This window comes from Drosophila eugracilis, unplaced genomic scaffold, assembly GCF_018153835.1.
Source record: "Drosophila eugracilis isolate 14026-0451.02 unplaced genomic scaffold, ASM1815383v1 contig_634, whole genome shotgun sequence".
Taxonomy (NCBI): domain Eukaryota; kingdom Metazoa; phylum Arthropoda; class Insecta; order Diptera; family Drosophilidae; genus Drosophila; species Drosophila eugracilis.
The window spans coordinates 1-12995 of record NW_024573519.1 but is presented as its reverse complement, the minus strand read 5'-3'; the positions used below and the strand labels follow the sequence as shown (position 1 = coordinate 12995).

The following is a 12995-nucleotide window of genomic DNA, read 5'->3' as shown; positions in this document are numbered from 1 at the left end:
CAGAGATTGATTTGAAGGCTTGTCAAGCAAAAGATGATTTTATATGCTACAACAAACAAGAAATGTTCTCTTCAAACACTAGCTGTGAAATGCAGATGTTTCATAATAAAACTGATTCTTCTTGCAGATTAATAAAGGCAGAAAGACCGTTAGTCTGGCTAAGGACACATGTCAAAAACCACTAGATTTTTACAACAAGATCCACGCTAACATTATCTGCAGTGTGTTTAGACGGAACCTCCAATATAAATTCGCTTTGGAGAAGGAGGACCCACATAGTTCAACTAGATCTACCTCTACAAGTGTGATGGAAGACCCGAACCTTATATACAAGGAGTTGTATCAACGAGAAGCTCAACTCTTTCCTCCCAATAGTTTAAAATTACAACATAATCTTAAAAATATTGAACATCATCATATTGCTATTTATATTGCATTAATTATACCTGTTACTCGTAGAGTAAACGGGTATACTAGATTCGTTGAAAACTATGTAACAGATAGAAGGAAGCGTTTGCGACCCTAAAAAGTGTAAATATTCGTGATCAGGATCAATAGCGAAGTCGATTGTGCCATGTCCGTCTGTCCGTCCGACCGTCCGTCCGTCCGTCCGTCCGTCTGTCCGTCCATCTGTTCCTCCGTCCGTCCGTATGAACGCTGAGATCTCAGGAACTATAGCAGATACAAAGTTGAGATTAAGCATGAAGATTCTTGAGGTCCCGGGACCTGCCACGCCCACTCTAACGCCCACAAATCGCGATAAACTAAAATCGCTGAAATCTCGAAGACTACTAGAGCTAGAAAGCTGAAATTCAGTATGTATGCCTGCGCATCTTTTAGTGGTACTATTATCTAGCCACACCCACCCATACGCCCACCAAGCTCAAAAGACGGTTTTCGCATTTTCAAGAAAACCTGATATCTCGGTAACTATAAGTGATAGAAAGTTCGGATTAAGCATGTAAATTTTTATGATGCCCCAAATGCGAATTGTTTTTTAGCCATCCCACCCATCTAGCCACGCCCACCCTAACGCCTACAAAACCCGAAAAACCAAAAATACAAAAATCTCGGGAACTAAAAGAGCTAGAAAGTAAGGCTTAAGAACACGTATTTTAGGGATGCCGCTGCAACTTCCCACGAGATTTCCCTAGAATTAAATACTAGAATCACCACCATTCAAGAAGCATCGTTGCAAAAAGAATGGCTCCATGTTCCATCGGAAAGCAATGCTGCAGACATAGCATCGAGAGGAATAACTGGTTCCAAGTTCGTCTTGCATGGTCCACCCTCAAAATGACCATTACCATTTGTTGCGGCAAAATCAAAACGCCGTTCAATGCCCCAGGAAAACCCAGAAATTTTGGTAGCTACCACGCAAAGTCCGAATTGGCTTACTGGTATAAATCACGGGAATTCATTCGATAAAGTACTTAGAATAATAGCCTACATCATGCGTTTCAAAAGGAAATCTTCAGACACAACAACAATGGTGAAATTTGAAGAGTTGGAACAATATCGAAAAATAGTTCTCCGTTTAATTCAGCACAATAATTTTAGCGCTGAAATCAAAGAATTAAGGAAATCCCGGGAAGTCGAACGAGGCAGCAAACTCAGCGCCCTAACGCCTATCTTGGATCACGATGATCTCATTCGAGTTGGAGGCAGATTGGAAGCATCTGAGCTTTTATTCGATGCAAAACATCCTGTGCTACTGCCATATAAGAGTCAAATTAATATTTGAAAAAATCCACAAGGAAAATATGCATTGTGGAGCCCAAACCCTAATAGCCACATCAAGGCAAAGATATTGGGCAATAAAGGCAAAAACAATAGCTCGAAATGTCATTGTAAAATGTGTCAAATGAACCAGAGCTAAACCAAAGTTAATGGAACAAATAATGGGCCAGTTACCACCCTTAAGAGTCACACAAGCTCGACCATTTCTTAATTCTGGAGTTGACTATTGTGGACCATTTAAGATTCACTATAAAATTCGTGGAAAGAAACCACATACTGCCTACATAGCAATCTTTTGTTGCTTTGCGACCAAGGCAGTGCATTTGGAATTAGTCAGCGATTTAATCACAGAAGCATTCTTGGCAGCACTTCGTCGATTCATAAGTCGTCAGGGGAAATGTCAGATAACGCTACGAATTTTGTTGGAGCAAGGAATAAGCTTCAAGAATTGGAAGAAGCTAACTTCTCAGAAAAGGTCAAAAGGGTATAGTGGAGACATGCAATAATAAAGGAGTCAACTTTAAGTTTATCCCACCAAGAGCACCGCATTTTGGAGGACTTTGGGAAGCGGCGGTAAAATCGGCAAAACATTTATTATTAAAGAATGTTACTACAGCGGATCTGACCTATGAAGAATTAGAAACTGTGATAGTGAAAATTGAAGCTATCATGAATTCAAGACCATTTGCTCCGATATCGACCGATCCAAAAGGTATGACGGCACTTACCCCTGGTTACCATTAACCATTACCCCTGGAATCATTAATCATTAACTGCACAAGCAGATAGTGAGCCAACTCAGCAACCACAATCATTGGGACAGAGATGGCAAGCCGTCTCCAAGTTAAAGCATGCGTTTTGGACTCAATGGTCAACTGATTATCTGTAACAACTTCAGCATCGTCAAAAATGGAGAAGATGCTCGGAAAACGTAAAGGAAGGAGCATGAGTGTTGATAAAGGAAGACAATACTCCAGTTTTGCAGTCGGCCATTGGGACGAATAATTAAGACAATTCATGGCAAGGATAATTTTGTCAGAGTTGTAGAAGTCAAAACGAGTAAAGGAATGTTTAAACGAGAGAGAGAGATGAGGAACGTGTTTATACGCATCCAGATGCCGCAGAGGAAGATGAGAATAAACCTGAAAGCGAAAAGGCCAAAGAAATCAACAATGCCTTCACTAACAATGGCGTTAATAGTTATGCTTCTTCTTTTACCTTTAGTAGCAGCACAATCGATTAACGCTACTCAATTTGCATCGAAATCTGGAATATCCTTTGAAAGGATTGGAAAGAGTCAACTTGCGAAAACGGATTGGACTTTAATTGTTTACTATAATTTGCAACCCTACTGGAACATAAGCTTAAAAATATTGAACATCATCATATTGCTATTTATATTCCATTAATTATACCTGTTATTCGTAGAGTAAACGGGTATACTAGATTCGTTGAAAACTATGTAACAGATAAAAGGAAGCGTTTCAGACCCTATAAAGTATATATATTCTTAATCAGGATGAATGGCGAAGACGATTGATATATGTCCGGCTATAGGTCCGTATGAACGCTGAGATCTCAGGAACTATAAGAGATACAAAGTTGAGATCAACCATGAAGATTCTTGAGGTCCCTACGCAGCGCAAGTTTATTACAGCATCCTTCCACGCCCACTCTAACGCGAAAAACTAAAATCGCTGAAATCTCAGGAACTATTAGAGCTAGAAAGTTGAAATACAATCTTTAGATGCTAGCGCATCTTATAGTGGTGCTTTTATCCGTCCGCACCTACCTATACGCCCACCAAGCTCAAAAGACGGTTTTCGCATTTTCAAGAAAAGCTGATATCTCGGTTACTATAAAAGATAAAAAGTTCGGATTAAGCATGCAAATTTTTAATGATGCCCCAAATGAAAATTAATTTTTTCCCATATAGCCACGCTTACCGTAACACCCACAAAATCGGGAAAACCAAAAATGCAAAAGTCTCGGGACCTAAAGGACACGTATTTAAGAGATGCCAATGCAACGTGTCCCGAGTCCCGTCCACTCTATCTCCCACTAACCGCGGAAAACTGTGGCGTCTAACTTATTTCTGTTAATATCTATCGATTTACCAAAGATTTTTTAAATCGGAACATTATTTCGCTATTTATCAAGATCTTAAGGTTATAAGGCCTCACATGGGCAGTGACGTCACTATCAGTTACTCAACGTGCTTTCTGTGACAATACGTGGCGCCTTGTGAATTTCCACAAGCAAAATGAATATTTTTAAATTGTGTAAAACAGTAACGGGTATCTTATAGTCGCGGCACTCGACTATAGCGTTTCCTCTTGTTTTATAATTTTTTTTTTGTTTTTAATTAGTTGTTTTTGGTTGTTAATCAATTGTTTTTTGTAGTTAATCAGTTTTTTTTTGTTTTTGTTTGTTGTTTAGCAGTTGTTTTTTTATTGTTATTCAGTTGTTTTTATTGTTAATGTAAAGTCGAAACTTGGACAGTGAATTTTGAAGTTAGCAGTCCCGATTTTTATACCATCCAGAAACCACACAGTCAAACGTATATACGGTACATTTGTTTTCAACCCACTAACTGTAAGGCATTCAAAACGATCGGTTATTGACTCAGTCCATTGACAAAGGAAAGTAGAACTGAAAGACATAAGCGAACCACAGTTGTATGTATTAAAATGTTGAACTCTCTCGTAGTTGTATTGTATTTGTTTCCCCAAATACTTGATAAGTTCTATAGGTGGTTGTGGCTTTCCGAAACTATCAAAATAATGTATATCGTTTCTATTTTTGTTATATGCGATCCAATGTGAACCACTTGATTGTGAATCATCTAAATTTACTATACCACATTCTCGAATTCTTGAAGAGTGTGTAAGTAAATCCCTCATAAATACTCCTCGAAAATTTGGTATATATTTTTGAGCAAAAGTTGTGATGTCTATATTTGAGTCCATTGTGGTCCATTGATATTACATGGTCTGACATATTAGTTTTTTTGCTTCTTAATACGATTTCCCTTACTATATGGTTTCTATAACCGGTTCTATACGGTTTGAGATATAACCCTTCGCTTACAGCAACACTTTCAATTTTTCTATTATGTCGTTTTTTCTCCTCCATATCTACTTTCGCCATTCTATCATAGTTTATTGTTTTTGCAATGGCTGCACTTCCTCTAGCTAAACTACCGAGGGCACTTAGGGCAGTCAAAATAAATACGATTGGTGAAAATCCACCAATTTTGGGTACATTAATTATTTTTGGTAATTTCACTTTTTTCTTTGAACCTATTGTCGATTGAACTGATTTTCGTGCAATTTTAATTGCACTCATAATGTCCAATGGCTTTTGTTTTTTTAATGTTCTAGTAGCAGCGTTAATAACAGTCGACAGATTCGTCATCTTTACTTTTTTCCTTGTCGTCTTCCCTTTACATTTACTTTTTTGATTTTGATATCCCCATTCCAAATTTTTTCTTTGCTTTCATAATGTTGCTCACCAAATATGCTGCTGCTTTTTCACCAAGAGTACTGTCTGGTTCTTTTACACGTGACCAAGCTTTATCAATTAATATAGAGTCTGCAATGTGACGTTCATGTAAATCCATTTTATGGGAATATGCTATATCATGTTCTTTACAAGCCTCATCCAGTTTATTTATTCCTTGATCACCTCGTTACAAACGTTTTTCTAACTGTGTACCCGGCCCACAAAATTTATATCCTGGTATATGGGCTTCAAACGGTAATGTTTTAATTAAGTTGTTGACAAGACCACCACCTCGTTTACAATTGAAAACATTAATGAATCGATTATTAAAACGCTTCCCCATTATATTGATGTTTAATCATCAAAGATTTATCATCGAATGAGGTATATAAGCTTTAAGAATGCGTTTAATAAGTCAAAAACAAAAAATTATCGTTAGAAATATCAACGATGAAAACGAGAAAAAACAACCCCCACGCAATAGTTCTCTCTTACCTAATACAATAAGAGCTCTTATTGTTGGACCTTCAAATTGTGGTATAACCAACATTATGCTCAGTTTGCTCATACATTTGTATGCACTAAAGCATTAAGGTGGACCGTAATTCATTTTATCACTCGGTGTAAAAAGAAAACCTATAAACTTTGAAATCCCAAAATTTACGGCCTATTGAATAAAATAAATAAATTTGGCAATATATAAATAAAAAAAAAAAAATAATAATAATCGAATATAAATTGTGTGTGGTAACCTTTTAGGACCACCCTAATTGATTTGCACTTGAAGAAGCCGTTTGAGCTCATAATTTTGGTGTTCTTTGTGCCTGATTCAGTGCAAAAAAGTGCCGTTGGACTTGCGCCAATAGAGAAGTGCGCATCATTGTCGGTACAGTCGACAAATTACCGTACATTTTTTCAGTTCTCTCTTTCGTCATTTGTGCAAAGCAAATTACCCACCCCCGTTTGCATTAGTTTGCTTGCGCCTTGGTGCTGATGCTGCGTCGGCAGCGAATTTCGTTGTTGTTGCTTTGACTTTGTTGGCTGCGTGAACAGTGAATTTTATTCCTTTTTTGTCTTTGCATTTTCGCTGCTTGGGCAGCGAATTCGGTTCTTTAATTTTGCGTTATTTGTATTGCTGCTTGGGCAGTGAAATTTAACGCTCATCTAACACACACATACACAAATATATACAGTGCGTGTATCGCTTAGTGGTGTTCGGCGACTCTTGTTCGAAATTTAACCTGTCCTCACACACACATACATATATTTACATAGTGCATGTGCCTTGCTTCCTGGCATTCGGCCACATGTGTTGCATCAATTCCTTTTTCTCAAATACATTTAATTTCGTTTGGATAATTGTTGGCTGCTATTGGAGCAGAGTTGTATAATTATGACGGGAAAAAAGGGAAAGGGTCAAAACAGATCGCTAGGTGAAACCACTTTAAGCCACCTCGATACATTGTTAATGCAGTATAAAAATGTTATTGCTGATATAGAACGCGTTAAAGCTACAGTTCAAAAGTACTCAGGGTACGTCGACCCAGTAGAAATTGATTGCCGTTTAGAAATACTAAACCAATATGTAGAAAAAGCCTTTAAAATTAACCAAGATTTGGATGACATTAATACAGATCTTGTGTCTCGAGCTCACTTAGAAGACTTATGTGCGAAAACAAAGGCTTTATTAAAAAGCAAAGGTACTAGGCACCACATCATCGCCAACACTCAAGCAAATTCAACCATGCTTGGCGTAACTTCTGCTCAAGGCAAAAACTTCCTCACATGAAGCTGCCAAGGTTTAGTGGGGAGTATACGGAATATAAAAATTTCATTGGACTTTTCGAAAACCTCGTTGAGAATGACCTTTCTCTTTCAAATGTTGAAAAATTCAACTATTTGTTGTCTTGCTTAGAGAAAGAGGCTTTAGGCACGGTGAAATCGTATCAAGTAACCGATGCTAATTACCCAAAAGCGTTATCTGCCTTAAAAACGTTTATGATAATAGTTGTCTTATTGTTTTTGAAAGCGTTTCGAAGCTGTTTGAACTCCCGCAGATGCAAGGCCCTGCTTCATCCTCTTTACGTTCCTTGATAGACACAGTAAGAGCCGTGTATGGGTCATTATTGTCATTGGGAAATGACAAACAGATTTCTAACGCTATGCTCATACACTTAGTTATGAGCAAAGTGGATTCTTCGACACGGTCAAAATGGGAGGAGAATTTAGATTATACAAAACTACCACTTTGGGATGATTGCGAAAAGGCTCTTAATAAAAGGTATCAGCACCTCTCTGCTGAAGAAAATTCTTCAGGAGGGGGAGCTCGTAGAGCTCTAAAATATGAGCGTAATGGAGGAAAAAAGGGAGGAAGAACTTCGCTAGCAGTGGCTAAGCCAAATGAACAGCATAAAACAAAATGCTCGTTTTGCAAATCGGATGACCACTATATACAATCTTGTTCTTCTTTTGCTGCTATCCCATGCAATAATCGTTTCAAGTTCGTTAAATCATTTCCTCTGTGTATAAATTGCCTGCGAAAAGATCACACAGTTACAGCCTGCAAGTCGAGCACTTGCAGAGTCTGTTCTAAGCCGCATCATACTCTATTGCATAGGTACGAAACAGAAACTCAAGAGGAATCCTCTAGACAAGCTCTACCAGCACAAACTTCGACATCTAGTTAATTATCATCCACTAATCTTGCTGCTAGTGATTCTGATCAAGTCATATTAGCTACGGCATTAATAAAAATAAAGGATCAGTTGGGATCTTACCACATGGCCAGAGCGCTCTTAGACTTGGGTCTCAGGTAAATTTTATTACCGAAAACCTTGCTAATACTTTGAAATTACCCAAATCTCGAAAAGACATCAATTTAATAGGCATAGGTAAGACAAAATCTGCCATTCGGCATGCCGTTCAAACTGATATTGCCTCTCGTTTGAATTCCTTTGAAACAATGACTGAATTAAGTATTCTAAAATCTATCACTTCCTATCAACCCGAAAGGCTTGTGGAAAATGTCAACATTCCAAGTCATATTGATCTCGCTGACCCCCTTTTCCATAAGCCGCAACGTGTAGACTTGCTGCTTGGGGCAGACGCTTTCTTCGATCTTCTTAAAGATGGGCGTCTAAGGTGTAAACAAGATTCTTTAACTTTACATGAAACAGTTTTTAGTTGGATTGTGTCTGGTCGTTGTAAAACCCCACAAAATAAGAAAGCTTGCTCAACATCATTATTAAGTATAACTGGTGAATCGTCGTTAGACTCAATTGTTAAAAAATTCTGGGAGCTAGATCAAGTTCCAAAAACCTCGAATCCAAATTTATATACCCCAGAACAGCTTCTTTGCGAGCAATCGTTTACTGAATCTGTAAACAGATTACCCTCGGGCAAGCTGAGTGTTAAATTGCCGTTTAAATCTAGTCCGACGTGTCTTGGCTCGTCCTTTGAGACAGCTAAGAGACAATTTCTTGGCTTGGAGAGGCGAATGGGAAAACAAGCAGAAGTCCGTGATATGTATATCTCCTTTATGAAAGAATACATCTCACTAGGTCATATGAGTGCAATCAATAACACAATCCCGTGTGAGCCACATTATTTTATCCCATACCAGTGTGTGCTCATACCGCAAAGCTCTTCAACAAAGTTGCGAGTCGTGTTCGATGCGTCAAGCAAAACATCATCACAAATATCGCTTAATGATACTCTTATAGTTGGTCCAACGATACAACCATCTCTCTATGCAACTTTGCTTCGTTTCCGTTTACTTCCTTACGCAATTACTGCTGTAGAGAGAACCCTAACGACCAATTGCAAATTTATCAATTAAATACAGTTACATATGGCACTGCGTCAGCACCTTTTTTGGCTATCCGGTGTCTGAAATACTTGAGTGATGCATAAATTAGCATCGAAATCAATTGCTAATGATTTTTATGTCGATGATTTATTAGCGGGTGCAGAAACGCCAGAGGAATTAGGATTGTTGCAGCAGGAGTTGGACTCTGTATTAAAACCATTTGGATTTGGTTTAGCCAAATGGTCATCAAACTGCCAACAATTTCAAGTTTCTGATGCATCCACTCCAATTGGGTCGCAAGATGACACCAAAACTTTGGGTTTAATTTGGAATCCCAAAAGTGATGTGTTTAAATACTCCGCAGACCATCTTTCACTCGATTTCGTGCCGACTAAAAGGTCTATTTTATCGTTTGTAGCACGTTTATATGACCCGCTTGGATTATTGTGTCCAATTGTCACTCGCGCTAAAATTCTTATTCAAGAAATCTGGCTGCATAAATTAGATTGGGATGAAGCATTGCCCACAGATTTACTTGAACAATTCAAATCGGTAACTAATTGCTTTTCAAATCTAGATTCACTCAGCATACCTCGTCATATTGGAATCGCAAAAAATATGAAATATCAAATTCACGGATTCGCCGATGCGTCAAAGGGAGCATACGGCTGCTGCATTTATGTCAGAGTGGAGCATCAGGAAAGAACGTTTACACGATTGCTCACAGCAAAATCCAGACTAGCACCTCTCAAAACTAAGTCAGTAAGTCGTTTGGAGCTCTGCGCTGCTCACTTACTGGCAAAGTTATGGAGTGAAATTAGGGATATGTTGAACTCACCAGTGGACGACTTTTTTTTGTGGTCGGACTCAGAGGTGGTGCTGTATTGGATTAAGAAGCACCCATCACACCTGCACACATTTGTTGCGAATCGTGTAGCAGAGATTCAAGAATTGACTTCGCAAGCTGTCTGGCATCATGTGCCTACCAGCGCGAATCCAGCGGACATCCTTTCACATGGCTGCTCAACTAGTGAGCTCGTGGAATCAATTTGGTTTACGGGCCCAAACTTCTTAAAGGAAAACCGAGCCTATTGGCCAGTAAATCACCACCTGGAACCCCCCAAAGATCTCTCTGTGTTAGAGATGCGGAGAGATACCACAGTCTTGATCGCGGCCGATGCACTGAAGAATCCATTTATGGATCTGGTTAACAAGTCTTCATCATATTTGAAAATTCTGCGCATCATGTCATACATGCTTCGATTTATTAATGGGAAATCGCACAAGCAGACTTCACTCGTGCCATCAGCAGAAGAACTTCGTTGTCTGCATTGCAGCGAATCGAATTCGCAACTGAAATTACAAAGCTACAAAAATCCTTGATTTTACAACCATCCTATCAGAAACTTAATCCATTTTTGTATCCTCATCAAGCTGTCAAGCATTTGTGGTGGCTGCTCAGAGTTGGCGGTCGTTTGCTGAAAGCGCCTATGCCACACAATGCTAAATTCCCGTTACTCATGCCAAAAGATTGCCGTTTCGTTAAATTATACCTACAATATTTACATCATTCAAATTGTCATGCAGGTCTACGTGCCTTGGTGGCTATTCTTCGGCATGAAATTTGGTTGGTGAACGCTCGTCAAAGCTTGTAATAGCATTACCTTAAGAATTAGAGGGAAGTCAGCTGTAAAGATGTCTATTGCCATATTTGTTTGCTTTGCCTCTAAGGCTGTTCACATAGAACTTGTTTCAGACCTCACTTCTAAATCATTTATTATGTGTTTGTCTAGGTTTGTCGGCCGGCATGGGCGGGCACAGAAGATCTACTGCGACAATGCCACCAATTTTGTCGGTGCCTCTCGGATGCTTCAAGAGTTCAAGGATCACTTCTTTACCAACAAGGATGCCATAATGGAATTTGCTGCCACCCGAGGAATCACTTTTTCGTTCATTCCGCCCCGAGCGCCGCATTTCGGCGGCCTCTGGGAGGCGGCCGTAAAATCGGCCAAAGGATTAATGATCAAGGCCGTGGGAAGTGCAGTGCTCCGGCAGGACGAACTGAACACCGTGCTGGTGGAGGTAGAAGCCATTCTAAATTCAAGGCCCATGGTCGTGGACAGCTCCAACCCCAACGATGGCGAAGCAGTTACCCCAGCCCATCTGTTGGTCGGGACAACGCTCGTTGCGCTGCCATTCGTGTTCAGTCAGCCAGTAACAGACGACAAACTGAGCTACTTAAAGAGATGGCAACTGATATCCGCCATCAAGCAACGGTTTTGGGTAGATTGGCAACGCGATTACGTCCTGAGTCTACAGCAGCGGCAGAAGTGGCTGAGCGAGAGCCACAACATCGAAATCGGAACTATCGTCGTGGTCCACGAGGACAACAGTCCGCCGCAGCAGTGGCTGCTAGGAATCATCGAGGAGGTGATCAAAGGCTCGGATGGAAAGGTTCGAGTGGAAGTCGTCAGAACTAAATCTGGCGTGTATAAGCGTTCTATTCATCGGTTAGCTCCTTTACCAATTGAGGAATCTTGAAGCCCTGCAGCCGTTCAACGCGGCCGATGTTTAGTCATTTCATTTCATGTTTAGATATATTCAATAACAACTTAAATAATTGCTCATATAGTTGCATACATTTTTATAAATACGCTTAAGCTTAAGTTTACTTTGTTTACTCTTGAATTACTACTCTTAAGGAACATATCTACATATGTAAATTTACTCTGTGGACTTTTGAATTGCTACTCTTAAGGTACATATGTATGTACAAATTGCGCTCTTTAATTGTTACGCTCACTTTGTCACACATACTGGAATTTGCATGCTTACACATAAACGCGCAATTATGCGAGCGCATTAGTTCTAAAGCCAAATGAATTGGAAATTAAAGGGCACTTGAGAAGAACAACTGAACCATAACGCATCAACTTTATTGTCTGTCCCGTCCGTCTAAGCGAGTTGGCCTACCGTTAGTATTCAACTTGGACCTTTAGTTGCTTGTGGCACAGGACCACTTTAGAAGGACGTTCCCGTTTTGGACATCCATTTTTTGGCGCCACCGGGTGGACCCACTCCAGACTTGGCGCCCCCGGGTGGACCCTTTCCAGACGACTCTTTGGGACATCAGCAAGTTGGCCACAACTTCGGCATTTTATTGGATTTTCAATTTCCAATCTCATCTTGCGAGTTGGAACATATGGATTTTACTCTGACCAGGAGTGCACAGGTAACGAGTGAAAGTGAATTACGAGTTATAAAGTGCATGTTATGTAACAAACTTAATAAAATTTGTGAAAATCATTGTGCGGCAAAAAAAAATAAAAATTTTCAGGCCTACGCACATATACGAGGTGTGTTCAAAAAGTAAGGTGACTCTTCAAATTTCGCGAATTTCAAATTTTTCGATTATCGAAACCTTTTAGAAGTTATACGAGGTGTGTTCAAAAAGTAAGGTGACTTTTCAAATTTCAAATTTTTCAAATTTTTCGATTATCTTCAGTTTTGGGAACAAGAAAAAGTCACATGGGGCCAAATCCGGTGAATATGGTGGCTGAGGCATTATTGTGGTGTTGTTTTTGGCCAAAAAATCCAAATCCTTTGATCCATATTTTTCGATAGCAAAAAATCGCCGAGCTCCGCAAAACAACTTGTAACTTTACGCCTCTCACAACCAAACAAAAGAGGATGTTCCATTGAAACTTGGTACAGATGTTAGGAAGAGTGTACCAATATAACAAAACAAAAAAATCGATAATCGAAAAATTTGAAATTCGCGAAATTTGAAGAGTCACCTTACTTTTTGAACACACCTCGTACATATGTATGCACTAAAGCATTAAGGTGGACCGTAATTCATTTTATCACTCGGTGTAAAAGAAAAACCTATAAAACTTTGAAAATCCCAAAAATTTACGGCCTATTGAATAAAATAAATAAA

The 12995-nt window shown here is 39.3% G+C and overlaps 1 protein-coding gene across 1 annotated transcript; it reads left to right on the top strand.

Annotated features, from left to right (window-relative positions):
- Window positions 1-4299: 4299 nt before the first annotated feature.
- On the top strand, window positions 4300-12303 carry LOC121530375. Its single transcript, XM_041819362.1, has 2 exons — window positions 4300-4418; window positions 10846-12303. Exon 2 carries the CDS (start codon window positions 10919-10921, stop codon window positions 11591-11593), a length of 675 nt encoding a protein of 224 aa, XP_041675296.1. The 5' UTR covers window positions 4300-4418; window positions 10846-10918; the 3' UTR covers window positions 11594-12303.
- Window positions 12304-12995: the final 692 nt, after the last annotated feature.

Bases quoted from the DNA above. Each gene is read 5' to 3' on its own strand.
- LOC121530375 (XM_041819362.1), top strand. From the start codon at position 10,919: ATGCTTCAAGAGTTCAAGGATCACTTCTTTACCAACAAGGATGCCATA.